General features: G+C 45.3%; 1 protein-coding gene across 3 annotated transcripts; it reads right to left on the bottom strand.

Annotated features, from left to right (window-relative positions):
• LOC120920607 (serine/arginine-rich splicing factor 5-like) lies at positions 1–25,322 on the bottom strand. Of its 3 annotated transcripts, none has more exons than XM_040332773.1 (8): positions 25,219–25,322; positions 18,405–18,532; positions 17,296–17,366; positions 16,100–16,219; positions 14,817–14,886; positions 8,727–8,800; positions 1,874–1,984; positions 1–1,075 (listed from the first exon to the last, which is right to left on the bottom strand). In XM_040332773.1, the coding sequence occupies exons 2-8, from the start codon at positions 18,528–18,530 to the stop codon at positions 874–876; spliced, it is 774 nt and encodes a 257-aa protein (XP_040188707.1). In that variant the 5' UTR covers positions 18,531–18,532; positions 25,219–25,322; the 3' UTR covers positions 1–873. The 3 variants fall into 3 exon arrangements, with proteins under 3 accessions (XP_040188707.1, XP_040188706.1, XP_040188705.1); XM_040332772.1 differs by having other exon boundaries at positions 25,178–25,288; XM_040332771.1 differs by lacking the exon at positions 25,219–25,322 and adding an exon at positions 22,418–22,454.
• Between the last annotated feature and the right edge of the window lie 358 nt (positions 25,323–25,680).

Here is a 25,680-nt window from a genome sequence, read left to right as displayed (position 1 = left end):
TGCAGGGAACATAAATATATTTGCACAAGCTTAGGTTTACCAGAATATTTAAAATAATCAAAAGCAGGAACAAAAAAATTGTGAAAATCAGCAGAGGATCACTTGCTGAGGCTTTACTTTCCCTGATGCACACTTACTGGTACTCAGTACAAAAAGCAAACAAAAAATGTACCCACAACATACAATGAACTAAACAATGAAGGCAGCCACCGCACATTGTTCAGCCGATTTACTGGGGAGAGATTCTAGGACAATTACAAATTGAAAAGACTCTGTAAAGTTAAGGGTTCTGCATTCATTTAATTGAAGTATCATCCATCACACACACACACACAACACCTACTAAAGCCAGTATGACAGAACATACACACAACATAAGTCTTGGTATGAATATGAACAGATGGATACTTGCCTTTAACTTGCTTAAGTGGTTTCATGTTTTTAAATTCTTTAATAATATGTTCATTGAAGTAGAAAATCTTCTGGTATTTCAACACAGAAGAGAATTAGGGGCAGGATTCAATTTAAAAAGGAAAATATGACCAGTTTAGACTACACTAACTTACATTATAAAACAAAAAAAAATTGAAATAAAATGAACAAGTATCCAAAAGCCTTCTCTAATCTACATAGTGAAAAGCAAAGTCATCTCAAATGGGTTCTACTTGCTGGATTCAGTAACTGCCTTCATATGCTCTAGGCAGAAGGGTTGGAACACATATTTACAAAAACAAAGCATCAGGCCACCACTTTGAGCCTTACTAAACAGGCGCTTTGGTTACATAAAATTGTGAACGCCACCTCTCACACCACCATTGTCTCCTAGGGCACAATCTTCATTCACCATTTACACAATAGAAGATCAAAGATCAATCAATCACGGCTTTCGCGGGAACTGGAACGAGACTGCCGCTTAGGGGAGCTCTGGGATGGTTCTCCACTTCCAGATTTTTGACTGTATTTCTTTTCAGGTGTGCGACTGGGAGATCGGGATCTGCTGACAGAACGAGAAGAGCCACGGGATTTTGGTGACTTGCTTCGGGATCTGGAGTAGCTTCTTGACCTGGATCTGCTTCTGGAGGGAGAAAAAAAAAAAAAAAACACATAAAATCAGTAAATACTACACAAGGGAGCATCTAAACCACCACATTTAGGAGGTGGAGTCAACGTAGAGTAATCTACAGTAAAACCATGCAAGGGTGCGATTCTACATGGTATCGTTTCTGCAGTTCTGACAAGTGACAAGCTGGGATACCAATTATATGAACATTTCTGGAACTCACCCTATTTGACTTATGGTTCACACTGGATGCAGTGGGGTAACCACAAGAATTTCCGACAACAAATGTGGGATAGCATGCTCTCAAATTTTTCAACAACAAATGTGTGCCGTCGTATTATCTGATCGTGTGTACACAAGTCCGGACTAAAATCCAAAGTAAAAAAAAAGCAAGCATGCTCCGAACTAATGCCAATCATAAGACAACATTAGCAGAAGTTGCCCAAAGGGTGGCACTAAAGAGCAGAAAAAACAGTTTCACAAATGTTGGCGGAACAAGTTCTGCCATCTGTATGCAGAACAAGTTCACGGCTAACACCCTTCACACAAAATTCCACGGATTTGTCAGATGGAAATCAGATCGTGGGTACGAGGCTTTTGCCCAAGAGGAAAGAGTACCCGGACAGCTGAGGCTTTAATGCACATCGCTGAAGATCAGGCTCAGGTATTAGTGGGGCTACAGAAAAGAATGCATGAAGTTAAAAAAAAAAAAAAAAATGTAGCCTTTACAAACACTTTAACTACTCCCATGGCTATTGAGAACACCAAGCCTGAATATCCCCAACCACAAAAGAAAAGGAAGATGAAATTTACCTGTGTTTCTTACGGTCTTCAGTAAGCTTTATTTTACGACCACTAAGCTCCGTACCATCCAATTTGTCTATTGCATTCCTCATATCATCATAGGATGCAAATTCCACAACCCTAAAAATGAAAAGATTTTGAGTCAACTTAATAATAAAAGCAAAACATTGCAGAAAAGCATAACTAAATCTTGTTTGTATGTAAAATCCTAAGCAGAGCGAGAATCACATGAGTAGATTGACAACATGGCCTACAGTAGCAGTCTCTGTGAACTCATCACATGCAGCCGGTTATGTCTTGGAGCCGAGGGTGCACTGGTGATGACTAATGAAGATGAGGGGGTTGTTCCGAGTTATCATAAAAGTGCAGTCCCACCTAAATGTGCGAAAATTCGATTTGCAACCTGCAGAGTTGAGACTTCAAATTGCACCATGCAATCAAACTAACCACCTGAAAAAAGGATGAAGTTGCCTGCATCTATTTTTATACATATTCTAGCAATCTAGCGCATCTTGAGAGTCCCCAAGTCCAGGGCAGTTAAAAAGCAAATTCCAAGTTCAAGCTCTGTACACTGGATGATGTGTCAGAGTTGGGCAGAGTTATGGAAGCCCCAGGTTTCCTGAACTCTCTAGCTAATGGTTAAAAGGTATGTCTTAGGCATCAGGTTTTATTACTAAGGTAACAGAATTTTCTTAACACACTTCAGACTAAAAATTGGGGATTTTTGTACTCACCATAAAAGTACATTTTTTGAAGTCCACTGAGGAACACAGGAATTAAGACAATGCTGGACAATACTGCTGCCAAAAAGGAAGATTGGACACTGGGCCAGTCCAGCATAACTACTTCTCATTTCAGCAGGCCTCAGAATAGAAACCAAGGCTGCACATGGATGACGTCACACCTCATAGTTTATTCAAACAATGCTGGCCTCCTACAGAGTCACTGCCTATGGCCACAACCATAGGTGCGTGGTAGAGGACTAGTCTGCATCAAGGTGAAATGCATCAGCAGTGTGGCCACAGGCATGGACTATGTAGGAAGCTAGCATTTTTAAACTACAGGGTGACACAGCATGTGGCCTCAGTTTTTTGTGTTTGCTGTATTGAGAGGGACAATTTTTTTGAGGTCGGCACATTAGGGGCTTGGAGTGGTGCAGTCTTTCTGATCTACAAAGCAGTACCAAGAGCAAAAATCAAAAAGTGGCAAGACCCGTGTCCCTCAATTGACTCAGAGATGGATCAATGGCAAGTACAAAAAATCCCCCATTTTCCCTGGTCCATTGAGAATCACAGGAATTCCGAGGCAGTAGGGAGATCCAAAAAAACAGTCCAACTGAAGGGTGAGCAACAGATACAAAAACACAAACCTGCCACACACACACAAAAAAAAAAAAAAAAAAAAAAAAGGGGGGTACTGGCTGCAGCTCAAAAAGCCACTTGAAGGAAATCTTGCCCGAAACCAGCATCAGATGAGGCATGAACACACTAAAATCTTAAAGTGATCGTAAAGTAGGGGTGTCAAATTTAATCGCTGCATCGTGATTCGGGTGTCCCCGATGCAGCACTGATGCACGTGACCGTAATAATCGATGTTTAGCCCCACCCCTCCCGGGAGAGCGCTCCGTTCAAATGTTACCTTGTCTCTCAGTGTTTGTATATGGCACGCTCATGTGACTGCCCAGCCCGCCTCTCTCCTCTTATGTCTCTCCTGGCGTCAGCCCCGCCCACTCACCAACTATCAGATCAGTAGAAAGGCGGGAGGGGCTGACGCCAGGAGACACGTGAGAGCAGAGTGGAGTGAGGCGGGCCGGGCAGTCAGTCACATTAGCGCGGCATATACAAACACCCTGCTGACGAGAGAATGGAGAGCTGGAATGGAGATCGGGGGATAGTGAGCAGGCAGATCGCCCATCTAATTACAAGACTGCAATGACACAAGTTCCCTCCAATCATCCTCTGTGCGCAGAGCAGCATGTAAGTACAGAGGAGGGGGGTGGGGGGGATGTAGTGGAATCTGATGCGTCACCTGTGATAAGTCATTGTCACTGCAGGCAGGGACTAGGCTGTAAGGAGGAGAAATATAAAACCATCTCCTGTACTATGTCCGCAGCCTCTGATCATCTCCTGTACCATGTCCGCAGCCTCTGATCATCTCCTGTACTATGTCCGCAGCCTCTGATCATCTCCTGTACCATGTCCGCAGCCTCTGATCATCTCCTGTACCATGTCCGCAGCCTCTGATCATCTCCTGTACCATGTCCGCAGCCTCTGATCATCTCCTGTACCATGTCCGCAGCCTCTGATCATCTCCTGTACCATGTCCGCAGCCTCTGATCATCTCCTGTACCATGTCCGCAGCCTCTGATCATCTCCTGTACCATGTCCGCAGCCTCTGATCATCTCCTGTACCATGTCCGCAGCCTCTGATCATCTCCTGTACCATGTCCGCAGCCTCTGATCATCTCCTGTACCATGTCCGCAGCCTCTGATCATCTCCTGTACCATGTCCGCAGCCTCTGATCATCTCCTGTACCATGTCCGCAGCCTCTGATCATCTCCTGTACCATGTCCGCAGCCTCTGATCATCTCCTGTACCATGTCCGCAGCCTCTGATCATCTCCTGTACCATGTCCGCAGCCTCTGATCATCTCCTGTACTATGTCCGCAGCCTCTGATCATCTCCTGTACTATGTCCGCAGCCTCTGATCATCTCCTTTAGTATTTTGGGGGGAGAGCCATGCGCACTTGAACTGTAATCATGATGCATCGCGGAATCGAATCGTTGACATGATAATCTTAATCGAATCGTGAGGCCAGTGAAGATGCGCACCCCTATCGTAGCGGTAAAACTACCCTATGCCAGAGAAGAGGAAAAACAAGCATCCTTGTTTCAAACGCTCTCTCTCCCCGGCTCCAGGAAGGTCTGCCTCCAGCCAGTGGCAACAGCATTTTCAGCCAGCCACAAAATCTAAAGAAAGCCAGGCTCAGAAGAGCAAAAAAACATGGGGTTCGAAAGCCAATAAGCAAGACCCCAAAGCCTATTTATAAAGAGGCGCCCCCACTCGGCCGAGTGGGGGGGACAGCTTTGGCAGTTTTCAGCAGCATGGCAGACAGAAATCCAGGACAAGTGGGTAGTATCCACAGTATCCCTAAGGTACAAACTGGAATTCGAGAGATCCCATCTTCTCAGCTTTGAAGTTCAAGGCTCTCCAAAGAGCCACTAAAAAGAAGATCCTTCAAAGGATTGGATCACTTGTTGTCTTAAGGGGTGATCACAGAAGTACCCCTAAAATAGCAAGGTTCAGGTTTTTATTCAAACCTCGTTGCGATTCCAAAACCAAAATGGAGATGACAGACCCATCCTAGATCCAAGATCTCTAAATCAGTTTCTGAACATTCGCCATTTCTGAATGAAAACTATTCAATTACAAAAAGGTGCTAGACCCTCTATTGGCAACTTTGAGGACACAGGGCATAGCGGTAACAGCCTATCTAGACGATCTAATTGTGATAGATCAGTCAGTGGCAGGATTAGATCACGCTGTGCTCACTACAGTAAAGTATCTGGAGCATTTAGGATGGATCGTAAACCTACAAAAGTCCTCTCTACAAGCCAAAAGAAGGGTAGAGTATTTTGGCATGATCACAGACACAGCCCAAAAGCAGGGTATTCCTGCCAGAGCCAAAGATCAAGTCTCTAAAAAGGACCTGATCCAAGAGGTCAAGGCAAAGAAAGGGCCATCTATTCACCTTTGCATGAGGCTACTAGGGAAGATGGTAGCCTCTTTCGAGGCTGTCCCTTACACCCAGTTTCACTCTAAACTACTTCAAGGCAGTATCTTAGCCGCATGGAATAGGAAATCCAAGCTCTAGATTTACCCATACGCCTGTCTCCACAAGTGCGCCAAAGCTTCAGTTGGTGGTTAAAAACCAAGAACTTACGGAAAGGAAGATCCTTTCCCCCAGTCACCTGGAGGGTGGCGTCTACAGATGCCAGCCTATTGGGCTGGGTAGCAGTGTTAGAAAAAGCTTCAGCCCGGGGAACCTAGGCCAAGACCGATGAGAGCCTGCCCATCAACATACTGGAGATTAGGGCAGTATATCTAGCTCTCAGAACCTGGACACACAGGTTAAAGGGCCACCCTGTTCGGATTCAATCTGACAATGCTACTGCAGTAGCTTACATCAATCAATCAAGGAGGCACCCGCAGTCAGGGTGAATCGGATTTTGGCATGTTCATGGTCTCTCTGCCATCTTCATTCCAGGGGTAGAAAACTGGCAAGTGTACTGAGTCGACAGGAGCGGTCGCCAGAAGAGTGGTCTCTCCAGCCCGATGTCTTTCAGGCCATATATCAGAAATGGGGGACCCCGAATGTAGACGTGCTAGCTTTCAGGTTCAACAGGAAGTTGGACAACTTTGTATGCAGGATGAGAGGTCCTCTGGCCTACGGATCGGATGCTCTAATAATTCCCTGGAATCAGTTCACTGAGCTATGCATTTCCTCCGATCTCTCTCTTACAAAGGCTACTTTGCAGGATCAAGGAGGGAATTCCAGTAATCCTAGTGGCCCCAAAGTGGCCCAGAAGGCCCTGGTACGCCGAGATCATAAAGATGGCGGTAGGAAGACCTTGGAAGCTTCCGCTTCGTCACGACCCGCTGTCACAGGGTCCAATGTACAATCCTTCCTTACAAAAGCTAATTTTGAAGGTCTGGCTACTGATCTCGGGTCCAGTTCTTTCTACACTCATTAATGCTAGAAAGTCAGCCTCCAGGCTTATCTACTATAGAACCTGGAAAGCATAGGTTTCCTGGTGTGAAACCAGAAGATGGAATCCTCAGAAGTATGACATAAGTAGGATTCTCGTCAGTTAGGAGTGGCTATGAAATTAGCCCTTAGTACCATCAAGGAACAAATATTGGCTCTATCAGTCTTTTTTCAAAGACCGCTAGCATCTCATTCATTAGTTCGGGCTTTCATTCAGGGGGTACTGCGGATCAATCCACCAGTCAAGTCTCCCTTGCGCCCATGGAATTTGAATTTGGTATTGTCAGTATTGCAAAAGCAACCTTTTAAACCCATTCACCATATTCCTTTGATCCTTCTGAGCAGGAAATTGGCCTGATTGCCATCTATTCTGCTAGGAGAGTATCAGAATTAGCAGCTCTTTCTTGTAAAGGGCCTTATTTAATTTGTCACAAAGTCATGATTGTTCTACGACCCCATCCTACCTTTTTACCAAAGGGTGGTGTCGGTGTTTCATTTGAATCAAGATATTGTTCTGCCTTCCGTTTTTCCTGATCCGCAGACAGCGGGGGAAAAGTTATTGCACTCTCTAGATGTAGTGAAAGCAGTAAAGGTGTATCTGCAGGCAACCGCTCAGATACATAAAACAGATGGTCCCAAGAAAGGACAAGCGGCATCAAAATCCACCATAGCTAGGTGGATTCGACAAGTCTTTAACTTATGGTTTAAAGAACAGGATTCCATTTTCTGTTAAGGTGCACTCTACCAGGGCGATAAGTGCTTCATGGGCAGTGCATCACCAGGCTTCGATGGCTCAGATCTGTAAAGCTGCAACTTGGTCTTCAGTCCATACATTTTCCAAATTCTATCAAGTAGAGAGTGGAAACACACCAAGATTGGACAGAAGCCAACACTGTGGCAAATACCCAGGGTGCAAAATAGGTTGCTGGAGACACAGCAAAGCAAAAAAAAAAATATCACAGGAGGAAAAAAAACACACACACACACACACACACACACACACACACACACACACACGCGCCAGCGTCCTCAATGTCCACAGAGGCAAGAAAGCCTTGCTGCAATTCTGAAAAAGTCTGTAGTTCAAAGCAGCAGGCATTGAACGCCAAATTCTCTTTATTTAAGGATCAACTGCCATATAGCTCACATCTCTGATGGCCTTGACCTTAGTCTGACAAATTCTTGCCTACTAGGCCAAGGCCAAAACATGTTGCAGTACAGGGCCTACCTGTACAAGGTTCACACCCCATGAGGGACAGAAGGATGGTGGCCAGTGAAACTTGGCATGCACAGTCACTGCCCCGAAAAGGCACAGCCATCCTGTGGTTGCACGTGCGCGGGTCCAATCGATGGTGTAGTCAAGGTCACGCATGCCCAGTGTAGTGAGAGAACCAAGAGGCAGCCCCGGAAAGGAGCCACAGCAAAGTTTGGCACCCCGGAGACAGAAAAGGCCATACATTGGGAGGCTGAATGTATGATGGCCTTACCTGGAGTAGATAAATGTAACCTATGCTTACGACTACGCTGTGGATTAGTTACCTTTTTAAGGGGTTTTGAGATTCCATACCATTCATGCTTTTATTATTCTCTCCCACGTTTTATTATACCTACCTGATGTTGGGTTGGGTCCAGTACAATAAACGTTGTCTTATACAAAATTTGGTATCTGCTTTCTTGCCGCTCTTAGCTGCGATATTGGTTCCTCCTCTACTGAGTGCCCCTGTAGCAAGTTGCTTGCTATTGTGGCAAAGGTGTGTGCTCGCTCCCACCCAAGTGGTGTGTAAGGGTGGTTTGGTCCCACCCCCCTCTTTCTCCTCACAGCATTTGATTGGCTCTTGCAGCCAGACAAATGCCGGTGTGAAGAGGAAGAGGGGACAGAAGAGATGCAGCCATGCACAGGGCTGGATCGAATGAGAACTCAGGTAAGTATTTAGGGAGTTGTGGAGAACAGCATGCTTTAAAACGTTTATCTTAATGCAGAGAATGCACCAAGGTAAAAAAAACAAAAAAAGGATTGGCATTAGAAAAACCTTAATGAAAATTCAAAAACGTACACCTCAGAATCAGTCAGGTTACATAACTCCAGTACGTACCCTTCATTTCGGTTACCCCTGTGTGCATCAACATAAGTCACCTCTCCCGCTTTTCTCATAAAATCCTTCAGATCCTGTAACAATTAGAAACACATTAGCCTAAATCAAGGTAATTATTCATCTTACATAATAGAAACAATATGAAAATATTGATAATGAGGTGACGGGAGCTTGTTTTAACTAAAGGATCCTAAAATAAATCAGTGTTAGTGTCATGTGGGAAAAAGAGAGCTACAATGTAAATTATACTGATGCATTAAGTGTCTGCAGTGTAAGCTCAGGATAGCATGTTAAACATTCTGATAAAACAGACTTTACTAAGGTAATGTTACATGAGAAATACAAACATATGGAAATATAATAAACTGTAGCTCTTTTGTATAACAAGTTGATAGATACATATACTTAACTAGTGTCCGAACTTAAAATTTGGTATTATATTATTTCAAACCCAATTTACTTACCACAGCACACAATCAGTGGTCGGAGGTACCTTAAGCAAAGAGCCGCTTGTCCATAACCTAGATGACCATGTGAGCAACTCACTTACAAATGAGAAGGGTGGAAGGCAGCAGGAGAGCACCAGAGTCTCAGTAAGTGAGTGGAGTTAACCCTGAAACCACTGGATGCCATTACTGGAAGTGGCTAGAGAACCTGAAGCTGACCTGAGCTAGCCACTCTTGCACAACCTGGGAAAACCAAGATCTAGACCGGCAAAGCGGAAGGGTGATAGGAACCAAAAGGAAACTTCAGAACAGGCCCAGCCCTAGAATTTCAGCCATTAGCAAACCAAAAATATCTTGGGCTCTCCTCCACACAAGAGAAACGTGGCTTAACCCAAAGAAAGGCTGTTAAAAGAGGTTCAAAATGCACTTGGTTAGATATATGATTGCGGAAAAAAATATTTACTACAACATAGGATGGATCAATATCAATTTATTATGGGTATAAAACAAAAAGGAAGATGTGTAACTTTATGAAAAACACTATTAATATCTTTGCGTGGTTTTGGAAACTGAGCCATCCTCAGAACAGAAATCATTTGTTAAGCACTTCAACATTTGTAAAACAGATTTTACAACTGACTGCCAAAAGGGTAAAAGAAAGAACTAGGAGATCTGGACTCCAATCCAAATCAGAACAATTTAGCTTTTGGCAGAGAGTGATAACAAAGCCAATTTGTTAAACTAGACCTATAGTCAAATAAAAACCCACCACATTTTTCTTAATGTCATCCGTTTTACAAATTCAAAATTACTGTGGGTTAAATACCCTTTTTTTTTTTTTTTTTTAAGTATAGGTCTACCTTAAAAGCGATTCTGAGAGGACAGATATGAAAGCAGTCAATGCTGACTTGCTTTTAACAATTTCCAGGACTGTTATCTGTATCCTGACCTGGAACAAGGATGCACTCATTGGAGTTTGAAATGCTCTGCTCCATACCTATTCCAGATCAGCAGTCAGGTAATAAGAACTATGATCAGTACAACAACCCCAGAGCTTGGCTCAGCAATTGCAGCTACTGTACTTCTATGTGCACAGGTCACCTTTAAGTTACTTACCTACTCCATTGGGAATAGTCACACCTCCCCACTTTACTACTCCCACAAATGTGAGAGAGTTTGCTGGTAGTTTCTCACTGAAGTCACTGCATCTAACCCTAAGGTTTCATAAACTAGCAGAGCCCTCCACCTATTAAGCAATCCAATCTAACAAATGTGGCTAGTCGCTGTGATGACCAAATCTTACAGATCTAATTGGTACAAAATTGTGCTGACCTCAAAAAGTTTGGAGGACAACAGAAATAACTGACAGTGGCATTAATGTGCCATTGTAGATTTTATCCTTGTTGGCTGTCAAATATGCAAGCATCACTTGGTTTTGCTAGTCAGGCCAATTATATGATGAGAAACTCTAAAAAGGACATCTTTCTGCAGGCTCTGGAGGTTTCTTAAAGCAGATGTTGCAATAAAATGCAAGGTCCACTTATTTGAGTAACCTGTACTTGTATAAATTGCTATTAAAAGCGCAAAAATGTACCTGTAGCTAAAAAAATAAATAAAACACATTTACCATAATCCCATCTTCAGCATTGCAAGTTGTGACATCACCATTCCCACAAGATTCCAGTGGAATGATAAGCCTCCTAAATCCCAAAAAACACAATCCAGCCCAGTGCAAGAATGTCTTCTCAAGATTTGAAATGCTCTTCATCCTCAGGATCTCAGAGGAAGAATCATGATCACACCCTTATCTAGAAGCCATAAGCAGAAGGGGGGGGAAATAATTTTTCTGTTAAGGTACATTTCTGCCCTTCCAACATAGCGATTTATACAGGGAGGGGGGGCCTAGCTCTAATAGGTGGACCTTGCATTTTACTGCAAGGTCCACTTTAATCACCTCTTTAGACCAAGTGTTTAAAACAAAGTGGGATCTTAATTTAGGGAAACATTTAAATCAGGGTTTGACAAATTTGCTTGGAATCTAGGAGACAGCTAAAAAAGTTAGGAGCCAGAAAACGCACCCTGTCCCGCCCAGCTCGCACGCAGAAGTGAACACATTCGTGAGTAGTGCCCGCATATGTAAACCACACGTGAGGTATTGCGGCGATTGGTAGAGCAAGAGCAATAATTCTAGCCCTAGACCTCCTCTAACTCAAAACATGCAACCTGCAGAATTTTTTAAATGTCGCCTATGAAGATTTTAAAGGGTAAAAGTTTGTCGCCATTCCACGAGCGGACGCAATTTTGAAGCGTGACATGTTGTGTATCAATTTACTCGGTGTAACATTGTCTTTCACAATCTAAAAAAAAAAAATTGGGTTAACTTTACTGTTTTTTTTTATTGAAAAAAATAAGACAAGGAGTGCATTTTTTCCCTAAAAAAGTGCGCTTGTAAGACCGCTGCGCAAATACGGTGTGACAGAATGTATTGCAACAACCGCCATTTTATTCTCTAGGGTGTTTATAAAAATATAATATAATATAGTAATATAATATATATTAGGGGTGCAACGGATCACAGTTGGTCACCCCCTTCGGATCGGAACACACTGTGATCCGCGGATTGCCGCGGCTCCGGAGCTAGGCCGAAGCCTTTCCTAATGTTATGGCCGCGGCTTCGGCCTACCTCCGGAGCCGCAGCCATAACGCTAGGAAAGGCCGCGGCTTCGGCCTAGCTCCGAAGCCGCGGCCATCTTGGTACACCCGGCGGCCCTCCTCTGTTTACACCCACAGAGGAGGAGCCCGCACTCGTGGGACACACGCTGGGAGTGTCTGTACTGCCCGAGGGGGGTCTCTTGCCCTGAGAGGAGAGGGGGGGGGGTCTCTTGCCCTGAGAGGAGAGGGGGGGGGGTCTCTTGCCCTGAGAGGAGAGGGGGGGGGGTCTCTTGCCCTGAGAGGAGAGGGGGGGGGGTCTCTTGCCCTGAGAGGAGAGGGGGGGGGGGTCTCTTGCCCTGAGAGGAGAGGGGGGGGGGGGGTCTCTTGCCCTGAGAGGAGAGGGGGGGGGGGGTCTCTTGCCCTGAGAGGAGAGGGGGGTCTCTTGCCCTGAGAGGAGAGGGGGGGGGGGGGTCTCTTGCCCTGAGAGGAGAGGGGGGGGGGGGTCTCTTGCCCTGAGAGGAGAGGGGGGGGGGTCTCTTGCCCTGAGAGGAGAGGGGGGGGGGGTCTCTTGCCCTGAGAGGAGAGGGGGGGGGGTCTCTTGCCCTGAGAGGAGAGGGGGGGGGGGTCTCTTGCCCTGAGAGGAGAGGGGGGGGGGTCTCTTGCCCTGAGAGGAGAGGGGGGGGGGGGGGGTCTCTTGCCCTGAGAGGAGAGGGGGGGGGGGGGGTCTCTTGCCCTGAGAGGAGAGGGGGGGGGGGGTCGCTTGCCCTGAGAGGAGAGGGGGGGGGGGTCTCTTGCCCTGAGAGGAGAGGGGGGGGGGGTCTCTTGCCCTGAGAGGAGAGGGGGGGGGGGGTCTCTTGCCCTGAGAGGAGAGGGGGGGGTCTCTTGCCCTGAGAGGAGAGGGGGGGGGTCTCTTGCCCTGAGAGGAGAGGGGGGGGGGTCTCTTGCCCTGAGAGGAGAGGGGGGGGGTCTCTTGCCCTGAGAGGAGAGGGGGGGGGGGTCTCTTGCCCTGAGAGGAGAGGGGGGGGTCTCTTGCCCTGAGAGGAGAGGGGGGGGTCTCTTGCCCTGAGAGGAGAGGGGGGGGGGGTCTCTTGCCCTGAGAGGAGGAGGGGGGGGGTCTCTTGCCCTGAGAGGAGAGGGGGGGGGTCTCTTGCCCTGAGAGGAGAGGGGGGGGGGTCTCTTGCCCTGAGAGGAGAGGGGGGGGTCTCTTGCCCTGAGAGGAGAGGGGGGGGTCTCTTGACCTGAGAGGAGAGGGGGGGGTCTCTTGACCTGAGAGGAGAGGGGGGGGTCTCTTGCCCTGAGAGGAGAGGGGGGGGGTCTCTTGCCCTGAGAGGAGAGGGGGGGGGGTCTCTTGCCCTGAGAGGGGAGGGGGGGGGGGTCTCTTGCCCTGAGAGGAGAGGGGGGGGGGGTCTCTTGCCCTGAGAGGAGAGGGGGGGGTCTCTTGCCCTGAGAGGAGAGGGGGGGGTCTCTTGCCCTGAGAGGAGAGGGGGGGGTCTCTTGCCCTGAGAGGAGAGGGGGGGGGTCTCTTGCCCTGAGAGGAGAGGGGGGTCTCTTGCCCTGAGAGGAGAGGGGGGGTCTCTTGCCCTGAGAGGAGAGGGGGGGGGTCTCTTGCCCTGAGAGGAGGGAGGGGGGGTCTCGACCTGAGAGGAGGGGGGGGGGTGTCTCGACCTGAGAGGAGGGGGGGGTGTCTCGACCTGAGAGGAGGGGGGGGGGGTCTCGACCTGAGAGGAGGGAGGGGGGGGTCTCGACCTGAGAGGAGGGAGGGGGGGGGTCTCGACCTGAGAGGAGGGAGGGGGGGGGTCTGCACCGAGGGGATACTATAGTTGGTGGGGGTGGTGAACAGTGGGGGGGAGATGTGTACATTACAGTGGGGGGGGGGGGTATCCTGTGTCTCCGTGCGCCCCCATCACACGATCGCATTGGGCCGCACGGTAATTGAGGCCACGGCTTTGCTGCCTTCTGCAGGCCTAAGCTTCCTCGGACGCCAGGTCGCTAATTCTAGTCGCAATTGCGACCGGGCACCCGGATTTTGTCGAACCTTGATTTAAATCATTTTTATAATATAAAATAAAAAAAATTAGGTGTCATTTTGTTAAGGTTTGTCTTTTTGTACAGCTACAGAAAATGCCAATCTTTTGTGTAAAGGAAGAGTCATTATAGGGTCCAAAAAGAAGCTTGAACGCGACCCATTTAACAACAGAGACCTTCACTTTAGAAGTAACATTTAAGTTAGGGCTTGTACTATGCATCAAAGTAGTGACAATGCCTCAACAGTGAGTACATGCACCTACTAGATAATTATATACACACAAAACTATGATATGCTTTGTTGTCCAATATTACAGATTACTTCCAAGAGTTAGTGAATTCAGTGTTTCTCAGAAGATTCTGTAAATGTATTAGCCAACATGAACGGCTTCCTAAACAGTGGCACCAAAATGTCTGCACTGATCTAAGAAAATATAACTTAAAATGTAAAACTGGAAAAAGATTGTAATTACATGAAGGTAAATGCAGACAACACACAATCACAAAGAATAGAAGAAACAGATGTTTAATCACACAAGTCATTTTTCACCTTTTGTTGCAGCTAGGCCTAACACCAATGCATTGGACAAACTCAAGTTATGAATCTCTTATATGGGAAAGTATTATGGAGTCCACAGAAACTGTACATTATGGTTAGCTGTAGAACTAGAGAAGTATTTTTAGTTGGAGGAAAACTGTATGACAAAATGCATGCAACCTAATAAAATTAAGTTAGTAGACAAAAAAGGTATTTAAGGGCTTATAAATTATCGTGAAAGTTGCAATTGCTCAACTGTGCCAAGAAACGAAGACCCCTGTAACTGACAAGGTGGTAAATGCAATTTTCTTGAATATTAAAAAGGTGTTTCTCCATGCAATGTGAATATGTGCCTATTGCGTTAACCTTTAAAAAGTATATAAACATTTTCATGAACATTTCAGTTTTAAAAGTTAGAATTGTGCTCACCTGCCAGCTGACGCGGGAAGAAAGATTCTCTACTATTATCCTGTGCTCTGTACGAACTGGGGGTCCATACCTAAAATAATATAAATAACTAAATATCACACTGTAGACCTAATCATCTGTTACTAGAACATAAAAAAGCCATATTAACCACTTGTTGTCCTGGGCTGGTGGCACAGCCAGGCAAAAAAAAAAAAAAACATACACCTGTGGATTGTGGCGGCTGGGGTATCAAGTGATCGCTATGCAATCACATGACCACAACATAAAAATACAACTAACGAATGGGTTTCTTCCATAACAGCTGTGCTTCGTATTGTGATGCTGTGATTGGCCCACAGCCAATATAATGTATAAAGGTTAAAAAAAAAAAAAAAAAAAAAAAAAAAAACACACACACACACACACACCCTTAATCACCCCCCAGAGTAGTACAGAGTCACTATAGTAACACTGAACTACACATGATGGAAGTATGGAAAAAATACAAATGTTTTAAGACAATTGAATAAAAAGGATCGAATTAGGTTTTCTTTTTATAACATACTGTCACCAGTCTGTATCCCTGTTAATGAATATGATGCTGTACTGCATAGGTGACAGAGAAAAATAGGATTTTATAAACTATTCATAACTTGTTTGCTTTGGTCATTAATATTTAATTTAACATTTAATCCAGTGGGTACAGGATATGCAAGAACGAGAAAACCCCAGGCTTACCTGTGAGGTGCTGGTGCCAGAGCAGGAGGGATCCATCCTGCTCACCAAGACCCCTTTAACGCTGGGGCCGTATATATATATATATATATATATATATATATATATATATATATATATATATATATATATATAAAATAATTTTACTAAAAATGACACAACACTGCAGTACCAAAACCTGCCTGCCAATTCATTGGCAGAGATTCCTCAGTAATAAAATGGTAAAAATATAGTAACCAGTGATTTGTTACTGAGCACATCATTTTATATTTATCTACTTTATTAGGTACACCTAAATGCTAGTACCGACGAGATAAATCTCTAGTTGGCCTTTTTTTCAGCAGTCAAGAGAATCCAGTGATGAGATTAACCTCTAGTTGTCAATAGTGAGATTCCATGGGACCTTGGCATAATCAATTGGCTTTATGATCGAGGAAGCTTGGCAAAACTGGTAACTCTTTTTGGAATCTTTAAGAGGTATAAATAGCCGCCATGTGATTTATTTTGCAAACAGCTATAGAAAATAAAAATATTAGCTTTTGAATGGAGTAAGTTTGAAGCTATCTTACCTGGGTCCACCACTGTTTGACTGACGATAGCCAAAGCGCATAGGGTACCGCCCACCACCACCTCCACCACCCATCATGCCTCCTCTTCCTCTACGATTTCTGGCATGTTCAATTGTGACTCTTGAATGGTGGGGGGGAAAAAAAAAATAACAACTGCATCAACATTCTCTTAGAATGCATAGTAATGAAGCAATGCAAAGTGATAAAGCTAGTTAAGACAATGCTCAATCTGCACAGACAATAGGAAAACTGAGCCAGTTTTGTCTGTGTAGTGCAGGGGTGTCCAACTGGGGGCCACATGTGGCCCGCGGAGCCCTCCGATGTGGCCCTTGACCTCCTGATCTGGGATGGCAGGTTGGCAAGCCAAGATCGTGGGTTGCCGACCCGCCATCCCAGAGCATCAGTGTTGTGAATGAAGCAAGCAGCTGTGGAGCAGAGCAACATAAGCCTATGCTTCCTGTATAGCACCAGCTCCTGTCACAGGCGAAGTGTTAACTAATGCACTCTGCCTGGGACAGCAACGGCCGGGCAATACCTGAATGGAAGATTGTTATTAAAGGAAATAAAATCAGTTTATACATGGGCATATCTGTTCTACAGTTGTTACTGGGCTGCTTTCAAACTGATCCACAGGTGCAGTGTACCTGTGGTTTACCTGCACTGAGCCATAGACTTCTGTTAATACCTTCAGGTTTGGTGGGCTTTCAGAAAGATATAATAGTCTATAGCAAAGTGCAGCTAACCGGCAGGAAAGCCACAGGTGCACTTTGCTGCACCTGTGGTGCGGGTGAACAACAGTGCATCAGTGTGAAAGAAGCCTTAGGCCCCTTTCACACAGTTGGTTCAACCCAATCGGACCTTCCATTTGCCACTATGGAGCGGCAGATGTAGACAGATTTGTGTCCATTTACACCCGCCTACTTCCAATTCACAAAAAAATAAAATAAAAATCTGTAAGGATCGGATCAGCGGGCCCATTCAGTAGAGTGGGCGGTGTTCGTGTCTGCTCTGCATATGCAGAGCACACACAGACCAGAGATCTGCATTCTCCGCTCAATGTGGCTCACGACCTGTTACTAAGCCACTTAAGTGGCCTTCACTCTTCAAAAGGTTGGGCACCCTTGGTGTAGTGAATGCCAAATCAAACTTGAAAATCTTTGATGCCCCTGCTGATTTAACAGCAAATCTGACTATACCTTTCACTGCACAGTTCTTTTCCATTCAGTTCATACACAGCATCATCTGCATCTCTGTGATCTTCAAACTCCTAAAATAAATCAAACAGCAGATTTAGCATCTCAATAAAAAAAAATGTAAATGTTAAACAGTCTTTCAGGGCAGACAAAAATACTGAGCAGAAGTGGTCCATAAGACCTCAGGTGTGTGAAACCTGGCAACGACTGTTGCAAAGCAACATCTCTATATAAAGAGCATCATGGGAAAATTACATGTAAAGCAGCAGGGAAGCTTTGTGTAAAAATAGAAGGCATTGTGTCATTTTTCTGCAAGTGATAGAATTTAATAAAATTAAATATGCCTCCAATTTTGCCAATGCCAGTTTGTAGGGTTGCTCTAAAGTCCACCAGATACCATAAATTGGGAATACGTCACTTGTTTCCTTATAGGGAGAGAGGGGCAATTTTCACCTGCTAATCTTCAAATTACAGATATTTTTTTACTAGTGTCCCCTGAGGGTGTGGTCTGTCATCAGGGAAATAATTTTACCATTCTTATTTAGAGAGATTAAAGCAGAAGTATTTTCTTTAAGGCTCGCCTCACACCTATACAGTTTGCCTTCGATCAGTTTCTGCAGTGCGTTTTTGCACACACATTTTTCGATGTGTGGTGCGTCTTTTTGGGCCAATTTGTAAGTGAGCAGATACAAAAAAATAAAAACACATAAAAAAATAAAAATATTTGACTTATTCACAAAATGGTGTGAATTGCCCCTGAGGGCACTTGTTACTTTGGATGTTTATGTAAGTGCTGTAACCCTATTGAAAAACTCAAAAATGTATTGAAATTAAAAAAATAAAAATAATTCTGCAGTGTCTTCACTGAAGTCTATTCAACCAAAAAGCATGATTTTGCGATTTAAAAGACAAAAAAAACCTGACCATTTCCAAAAACACAGTGGCTGAAAAAACAAAAAAAAAAAAAACACATAGATATGAACGTGTTCCATAGGAAACCATGTCAAAACGACTGTAGTGCGTTTTGGTAAAAAGCACCAAAAAACGCATAGGTGTGAACCAGGCCTAAATGCAAATTATACAGACTTTTTTGCATGTCAGGTAAAACTTACCACAAATCCAAATCCACTCTTCAGATTTATCTCCCGGATACGTCCATATCCTTTGAAAAACTTCTCCACGTCTCTCTCACGGGCATGAGGACTAAGCCTCCCTATAAAGACTCTGCAGCCACTCATATCTAGAAAACAGAGGAAAAAAAAAAAAACACAGTTCAGTCAGGGACATATTATATTTTTTTGGTAGTCGTCTGCCTACCTTCTGGGATTTACTCAGCCCTGATTTACTACAGAAGCCTAGATGATGAAAACTGTCCAATTGCTCTGCAGATACTATAAAATGATGTGTTCTGTATTGCAGTATAAAATTCAATCTTGGTAACCTCGGTATCTAGCAGGATTCCCGCGCCAGGCAGAATAATACATGTTGCTTCCTTTCAGTAAAGACAAAGAATACTGCAGGTGTATAAAAATCTTTGCCACAATGGGGCTTGCCAAGGAAGGAGGAGACACCCAAATCCCTGTGGATTTGGTACGGTTTGCATCTTTTGAAGACTACAGGAAAAAAGTAGAATTTAACCCCTTTAATACCGGGGCCTTTCACCTCCTTCCTGCCCAGGCCAATTTTCAGCACCCTTGCACTTTGAATGACAATCGGGCAGTCATGCAACACTGTACCCATATGAAATTTCTATCTTTTTTTGGAGACAGAGCTTTTTTTGGTAGTATTTAACTGCTTCAGCTCCGGAATATTTTACCTCTTTCATAAACAGGGCACTTTTTACAATATGGCACTGCGTCGCTTCAACTGACAATTGCGCAGTCTTGTGATGCTGTACCTAAAACAAAATGTTAACCACAAATAGAGCTATCTTTTACTTGATCACCTCTGCGTTTTTTTATTTTTTGTGCTATATAAAAAAAAAAAAACTATATTTTTTTTACCTTTTGTTATAATAAATATCCCCAAAAGTTTAAAAAGATAAATACCGTATTTGCCGGCGTATAAGACGACAGGGCGTATAAGACGACCCCCTAATTTTCCAGCTAAAATGCTGGTTTTGGGATATACTGACTGTATAAGACAACCCCTCACTGTGCCAGAGTATGCCTGCCTCACTGTGCCAGAGTATGCCTGCCTCACTGTGCCAGAGTATGCCTGCCTCACTGTGCCAGAGTATGCCTGCCTCACTGTGCCAGAGTATGCCTGCCTCACTGTGCCAGAGTATGCCTGCCTCACTGTGCCAGAGTATGCCTGCCTCACTGTGCCAGAGTATGCCTGCCTCACTGTGCCAGAGTATGCCTGCCTCAACGATCTTCCTACCTTCTCCTGTTTGCAGAGTTTCTCAGGCTACGGGCGTCCATTATTCAAAAGCCGCGCCTCCTCCTCAGGCTGTTCCGTGATAGGCGGAACACTAATTTTCCCAGCAGAGCCTCTGTTCAGTGTTCCGCCTATCACGGATGTCCTCACGTTAAGAGAAAACTTTTGGTTTGCGCAAAAGTTAAAGCATAGCATCTGCAAACTATGGGAAAGATTTTTTTAAATTTTTATAGTTTTTTTTTTTTTACTAGTAATGGTGGCAATCTGCAAAATTTTTTGCGGTACTGCGACAGACAGATCGGAGACTTTTGACACTTTTTTGGGACCACTGGCATTTATACAGCGATCAGTGCTATAAACATGCACTGATTACTATGTAAAGGTCAGGGAAGGGGTTAACACTAGGGGTGGTCAAGGGCACACGATCGCACGTGGCCGGGTATCAATTTACTAGGTAAAAATTGGGCTAACTTTACAGTTTTTCAAAAAAATGTATCACACCAAATATAGTGTGACAAAAAGTATTTTATTCTCTAGGGTGTAAGGGTTTAAACTGCGCCTTTTTGCGAAATGGTGAAAGTCGAAGGTGCGCAAAACTGTAAATAACCAAAATTTCGCTAAAAATCTAGGTTTTCATTTTTCACCTACAGCTTTCAGAGTTTAAGACCCCCTAAATTATACATTTTCGGAAAGCATGTGACCTATAGAATATAAGGAAGGTGATACTAAAATTTTAAGGTCCCGCATTATTTGTACAAACGTTTATCAAATCTCATTTTTAACCAAAAAAATACCCTTATTTGCATAGACACAACATAACTTACACAAATTCCTACTAAAGCCTCATTCACATGGGGTGTACTAAAGTGTACCCCCATGGAGGGTCATATGGAAGGCAATGTTTACCCGTACGGGGATGCACAGGTGTTTTGTGCATTCCTGTGCAGGTCCATTCAGGTCACCGGAAATGCAGTGGCGGCAAAGATAGAACCACTGCTCCCCATCCGACATTTGTACGGGTGTAGGTACATGGCCCCAAATGCAGGACAGTAAGAGTTTAGGGAGATGCACCCACATGGATGCCAAGTTGGGAGCAGTGTCTGTGCCTTTTCAGCCGCTGCGTCCCATCTGACATAATTGGGACTACTTGCACAGGAATGCACAGAAGACCTGTTCATTCCTGTACAGCTGCTGTGTCCCAATTTAGAATAATAGAACTGCCTGCATGGAACACCTGTGTAGTTAAACATGGCCTCGCTGTAGCATCATGCCCTGTCTCCGTTAGGCTTGCTGCTGGGGGGGGGGGGGGGTGACAAAAACGCAAAATGAGAATCTGACTTAATTTGCAGACCAAAGTTCATCCCTTTGAGCTAAAAGAACCAAATGATACAAGAAGGGTTATTTATGAAAGGCAAATCCACTTTGCACTACAAATCTACGGGGGGGGGGGGGGGGATTTGAAATGAGGGGAAGCTCTGCTGATTTTATCATCCAATCATGTGCGAGCTAAAATGCTGTTTTATATTTTCCTTGCATGTCCCCCTCAGCTCTACAGCGACTGCACTTGTAGTGCAAAGTGGATTTTCCCTACATTAGAAAAAGTCCTGCAAGCAGCGTCTTTGGGGTGGTGTATACATCGCTCCTCCACCACCCCTGCCCATTAAAATGAATGGGCAGCACTGCCGAAGTGTCTACAAAGCAGCGGCGCTTTTAAGGGCGCATTTAACCCTTTCTTCAGCCGCTAGTGGTGGGTAAAAGCACCCTGCTAGCTGCCGAAAAGTGCCGCTAAAACAGTAAAGCGCCGCTTACCGCCAATGCCCGGCTCAGTGTGAAAGGGCTCTCAATGTACACAGGACATTTTATGACCTCTCCTGAATGATTTAACTTAAAAGATAGCAACGGACGTGCGTTGGTTTTTACGCGATTACAATCTTTTTTTTTCTATCCAAATAGACAAAAATTAAAAATGAGTTGCCTCTGGAACGCAGATCGGGCTTCAGAGGCAAGGGAGATTTTTATAAGTTTTTTTTTTTTTTACAAAAAATTGTATTTGTAATAGACATATATATTTATTCTGTAAGGGGGGGGGGGGGTATGGTAAGATATCAGGGGTCTAAACATACCTATGATGTCTCTTTTTTGAGACAAAGAAAGGGACTGAAGACACCAAGTCAGTCCCTTTCTCTTCAGCCTGAGCTGTACTGAAGATAAATGAATAGGGGCATGCATAAGAGAGACTCCTAATCATTCACAAACTGAAGCATAGTAAACACTCCATGCTTCAGTGATATATGATCGCTGACTGTATTCATTCAGACAAGCAGTGACTGTATTCAAGCCAGCAGTTGTCAAGGGATCAGTGAGGGGGTCAAAGCTTCATGGGGGGGAATCTATTTGGACAGGTATATCCCACTGCGGCAGCACTCAAAGCCATTGATTGGGCAGAGGGAAGCTGCAGGGTAGCCACATGGGGATTGCGGTTTGCAAGGGGTTGGGGGAATAGGTGCTGCAGGGGGTGAAGTGGCAGGGAAAGAGGGCATTTTAGATGTCAACAAAAAAGTGGCTGGAGAGACAGGAGACACAGGGCAGAACACAACAGCTCAGCAGGGGAGATCACTGTACTAACATTGGATTGTTAGCACAGCACCTCCGACCTGAGCTGTATGCTAGGCTTAAAGGGGTTGTAAAGGTTAGTTTTTTATTTTCTATAGATTCCTTTAAGCTAGTGCATTGATGGTTCACTTACCTTTTTCTTCCATTTCCCTTCTAAGTGTTATTTTTTTCCTTTGTTTTCTTTGTCTGAATTTCTTACTTCCTGTTCCTTAATAAGCTGTTCAATAAGCTGTCCTGGCTGACTAACCACGGCTCGGATGATGGTGTGAAGTTTACTGAGGAAAAACGGGAAGTAAAAAATTCAGACAAAGAAAAAATACATTTAGAAGGGAAATGGAAGGAAAAGGTAAGAGAACCAACAATGAACTAGCGTAAAGGAACCCATTTAGAAAATAAAAAATGAACCTTTACAACCCCTTAAAGCGGAGGTTCACCCTAAAAACATGTATATTACATTCTTCCAACATTTACAGTATGCCGTTTGTTTTTTTGCTGTACATACCGTATTATTGCTATTTTTCACCTGGCTTCCAGGTACACACTCCCGCGGGAGTAGGCGTTCCTATGCAGAGGCGCAGTGTCATGTGGGACTTCGCCCAGGTGATTGACGACTTGAGAAAAACTTCCCGGCGGATAAGGCGCGTCACGTGTTTCCGAAAGTAGCCGAACTGCGAGTCGGCTCTATACGGCGCCTGCGCACCGACTAGGAGCCGTGTAGAGCCGACTGCGCAGGCGCCGTATAGAGCGGACTCGCAGTTCGGGCTACTTTCGGAAACTTGTGACGCGCCTTATCCGCCGGGGGGGGAAGTTTTTCTCAAGTCGCCAATCATCTGGGCGAAGTCCCACATGACACTGCGCCTCTGCATAGGAACGCCTTCTCCCGCGGGAGCGAGTACCCGGAAGCCGGGTGGAAAATGGCAATAATACGGTATTTACAGCAAAAAACAAACGACATGCTGTAAATGTTGGAAGTATGCAGAATGTAATGTTATATACATGTTTTTAGGGTGAACATTACATTATGCATACTTCCAACATTTACAGTATGCCGTTTGTTTTTTGCTGTAAATACCGTATAATTATTGCCATTTTCCACCCGGCTTCCGTGTACTCGCTCCCGCGGGAGTAGGCGTTCCTATGCAGAGGCGCAGTGTCATGTGGGACTTCGCCCAAATGATTGACGACTTGAGAAAACCTTCCCCCCGGCGGATAAGGCGCGTCACGAGTTTCCGAAAGTAGCCGAACTGCGAGTCCGCTCTATACGGCGCCTGCGCAGTCAGCTCTACACGGCTCCTAGTCGGTGCGCAGGCACCGTATAGAGCCGACTCGGCTACTTTCAGAAACTCGTGACGCGTCTTATCCGCCGGGGGGGGAGTTTTTCTCAAGATGTCAATCATCTGGGCGAAGTGCCACATGACACTGCGCCTCTGCATAGGAACGCCTACTCCCGCGGGAGTGTGTACCTGGAAGCCAGGTGAAAAATAGCAATAATACGGTATGTACAGCAAAAAAAAAAAAAACACAAACAGCATACTGTAAATGTTGGAAGTATGCAGAATGTAATGTTATATACATGTTTTTAGGCTGCTTTCACATTGGGCAGCGGAGGTGCTGTGACGGTATAGCCGCGCTATTTTTAGCACCGCTATACCGTCGTATTTATCGCGATATTCGGGCGCTAGCGGTGAGGTTTTAACCCCCAGTAGCGGTCGAAAAAGGGTTAATACCGCCCACAATGCGCCTCTGCAGAGGCACATTGCGGGCGGTATTACCGCGGTTTCCCATTGATTTCAATGGGAAGGCGCGGTAAACACCCCGCTCCTAAGATGCGGCTAGCAGGACTTTTGGAGCGGTCCTGCTACCGCACCGCTTTAGTGTAAAAGCCTTCGGGCTTTCACATTGAAGCCTGCAGGGCAAGATTTATTCATGCGGTATAGCAGCGCTATTTTTACCGCATGAATAACGCCTCAATGTGAAAGGGGCCTTAGGGTGAACCTCAGCTTTAAGGGGGGGGATACTAAATCTAGTGACACCCCAGGATTCTCACTTTGGAGGGATTTCTTCTTACCTCCTGTTTTGGCTGTTGGACAGGAAGTGAAGAGAACCCCCCCCCCCCCCCAATCAAACAAATATGGCTAAAAAAATAAATACTGCGGGTGCAATGCTCTGCAGGCTTCTGTGGGACAAAATGCACATTTTATTCCCCATGCAAAAACATGAAGCATTTGTTACTTTTCCCCTAAAGCTGAAGCACTTTTTCCCCCAAATATTCCCCGTGTGCAATTCCATATGTTCTGAATAGGACATTCCAGCACCCCCCCCTACCCCCACACAGGCCCCGGCTCAGCATAACAACCACTGGGCCCCACCAGCTTGCGGTTTGCAGGACACTTGGGTTGTGGGCCCCTTTGCACCCGTTCTCTCCCGCTATAACTGCGGTCAGTCTGATTGGCTGCACAATTGTAGCATCAAGCTGGTCCTGCAAACAGCAGCTCAGAAATAGGGGGGTCGAGCCCCAAAACACAGCTGTACGTGTAAGAGAAGGCGCACGGCCCTCCTCCACATGGCTGCCATAGCAGGCCTATCACCAGGCCCGAGTCCTGCAATGTGTTGGGTGTGCCTAGGTTCATGTGAACTATCCTAGTATATCGTGTACAGCACCGGGATTACGGTCCGTGTGTACCGACCAGCCATCGTGTACTATTACACCATAGAGGGCCTCATATAGCAGCTGGGAGCACCGCTTCTCACCCAGCGCGGTCCCGCCTTCCCACCAATCTCCTAATGAGACGCCCGCAATATTCCCCCCTCCGTTTCCCAAAGATTCTGCCGCTGATCCTCCGGGGAAAAGGTCCCCCGTACCGATCCAGGCAGACCGAATCCTCCCGCTCACCTCTACCGCCACACCGAGTCCCGCTTCCTGTTTACACTCACCCCGCTCCTCCGCTTCTTCCCGACAATGAAATGGCGACCGCGACGCTCCGGATGTGACTCTGAACAAGATGGCGGACCGGGGGAGGGGGCGTTGCTATGGAGACATGGCAGCCTGAGGGAGCTTAGCATGCAGAGTTCTCACTTCTTATCATGCAGGTCACGAAATACTCTATAAATTGATTACAATTGATTCATAAACCCCTGCTCGAAAATCTCCCTGATAATAATACAAACCTGACAGGGGTTCTAATCCCTTTTCACTCTGACCAAAACTAAAAACACGTTTTTCCCTTAGTGACACTTTATAGTAGAAAAAAAGGATTTTTTTTTTTGCTTTTTGGCCGCTAGCGGGTCACTTTTATCCCCAAAGAAGGGGTTAAAATTAAAACGCCTGTGTTGTGGCGCTTCTGACACGATTTTCAGACGCTTCTGAATCCCTGCCCATTCATATCATTGGACAGA

This window comes from Rana temporaria, chromosome 13 (assembly GCF_905171775.1).
Source record: "Rana temporaria chromosome 13, aRanTem1.1, whole genome shotgun sequence".
In the NCBI taxonomy this organism is placed as follows: Eukaryota; Metazoa; Chordata; class Amphibia; order Anura; family Ranidae; genus Rana; species Rana temporaria.
This window is presented reverse-complemented; position numbering and strand designations above follow the sequence as displayed.

Coding starts and splice junctions, on each gene's coding strand:
- LOC120920607 (XM_040332771.1), bottom strand. Junction 1,985..8,726: donor AGGGGTAACCGAAATGAAGG/GTACGTACTGGA, acceptor TTTCATTTTTAG/GGTTGTGGAATTTGCATCCT. Junction 1,076..1,873: donor GAAGACCGTAAGAAACACAG/GTAAATTTCATC, acceptor TTCTCCCTCCAG/AAGCAGATCCAGGTCAAGAA.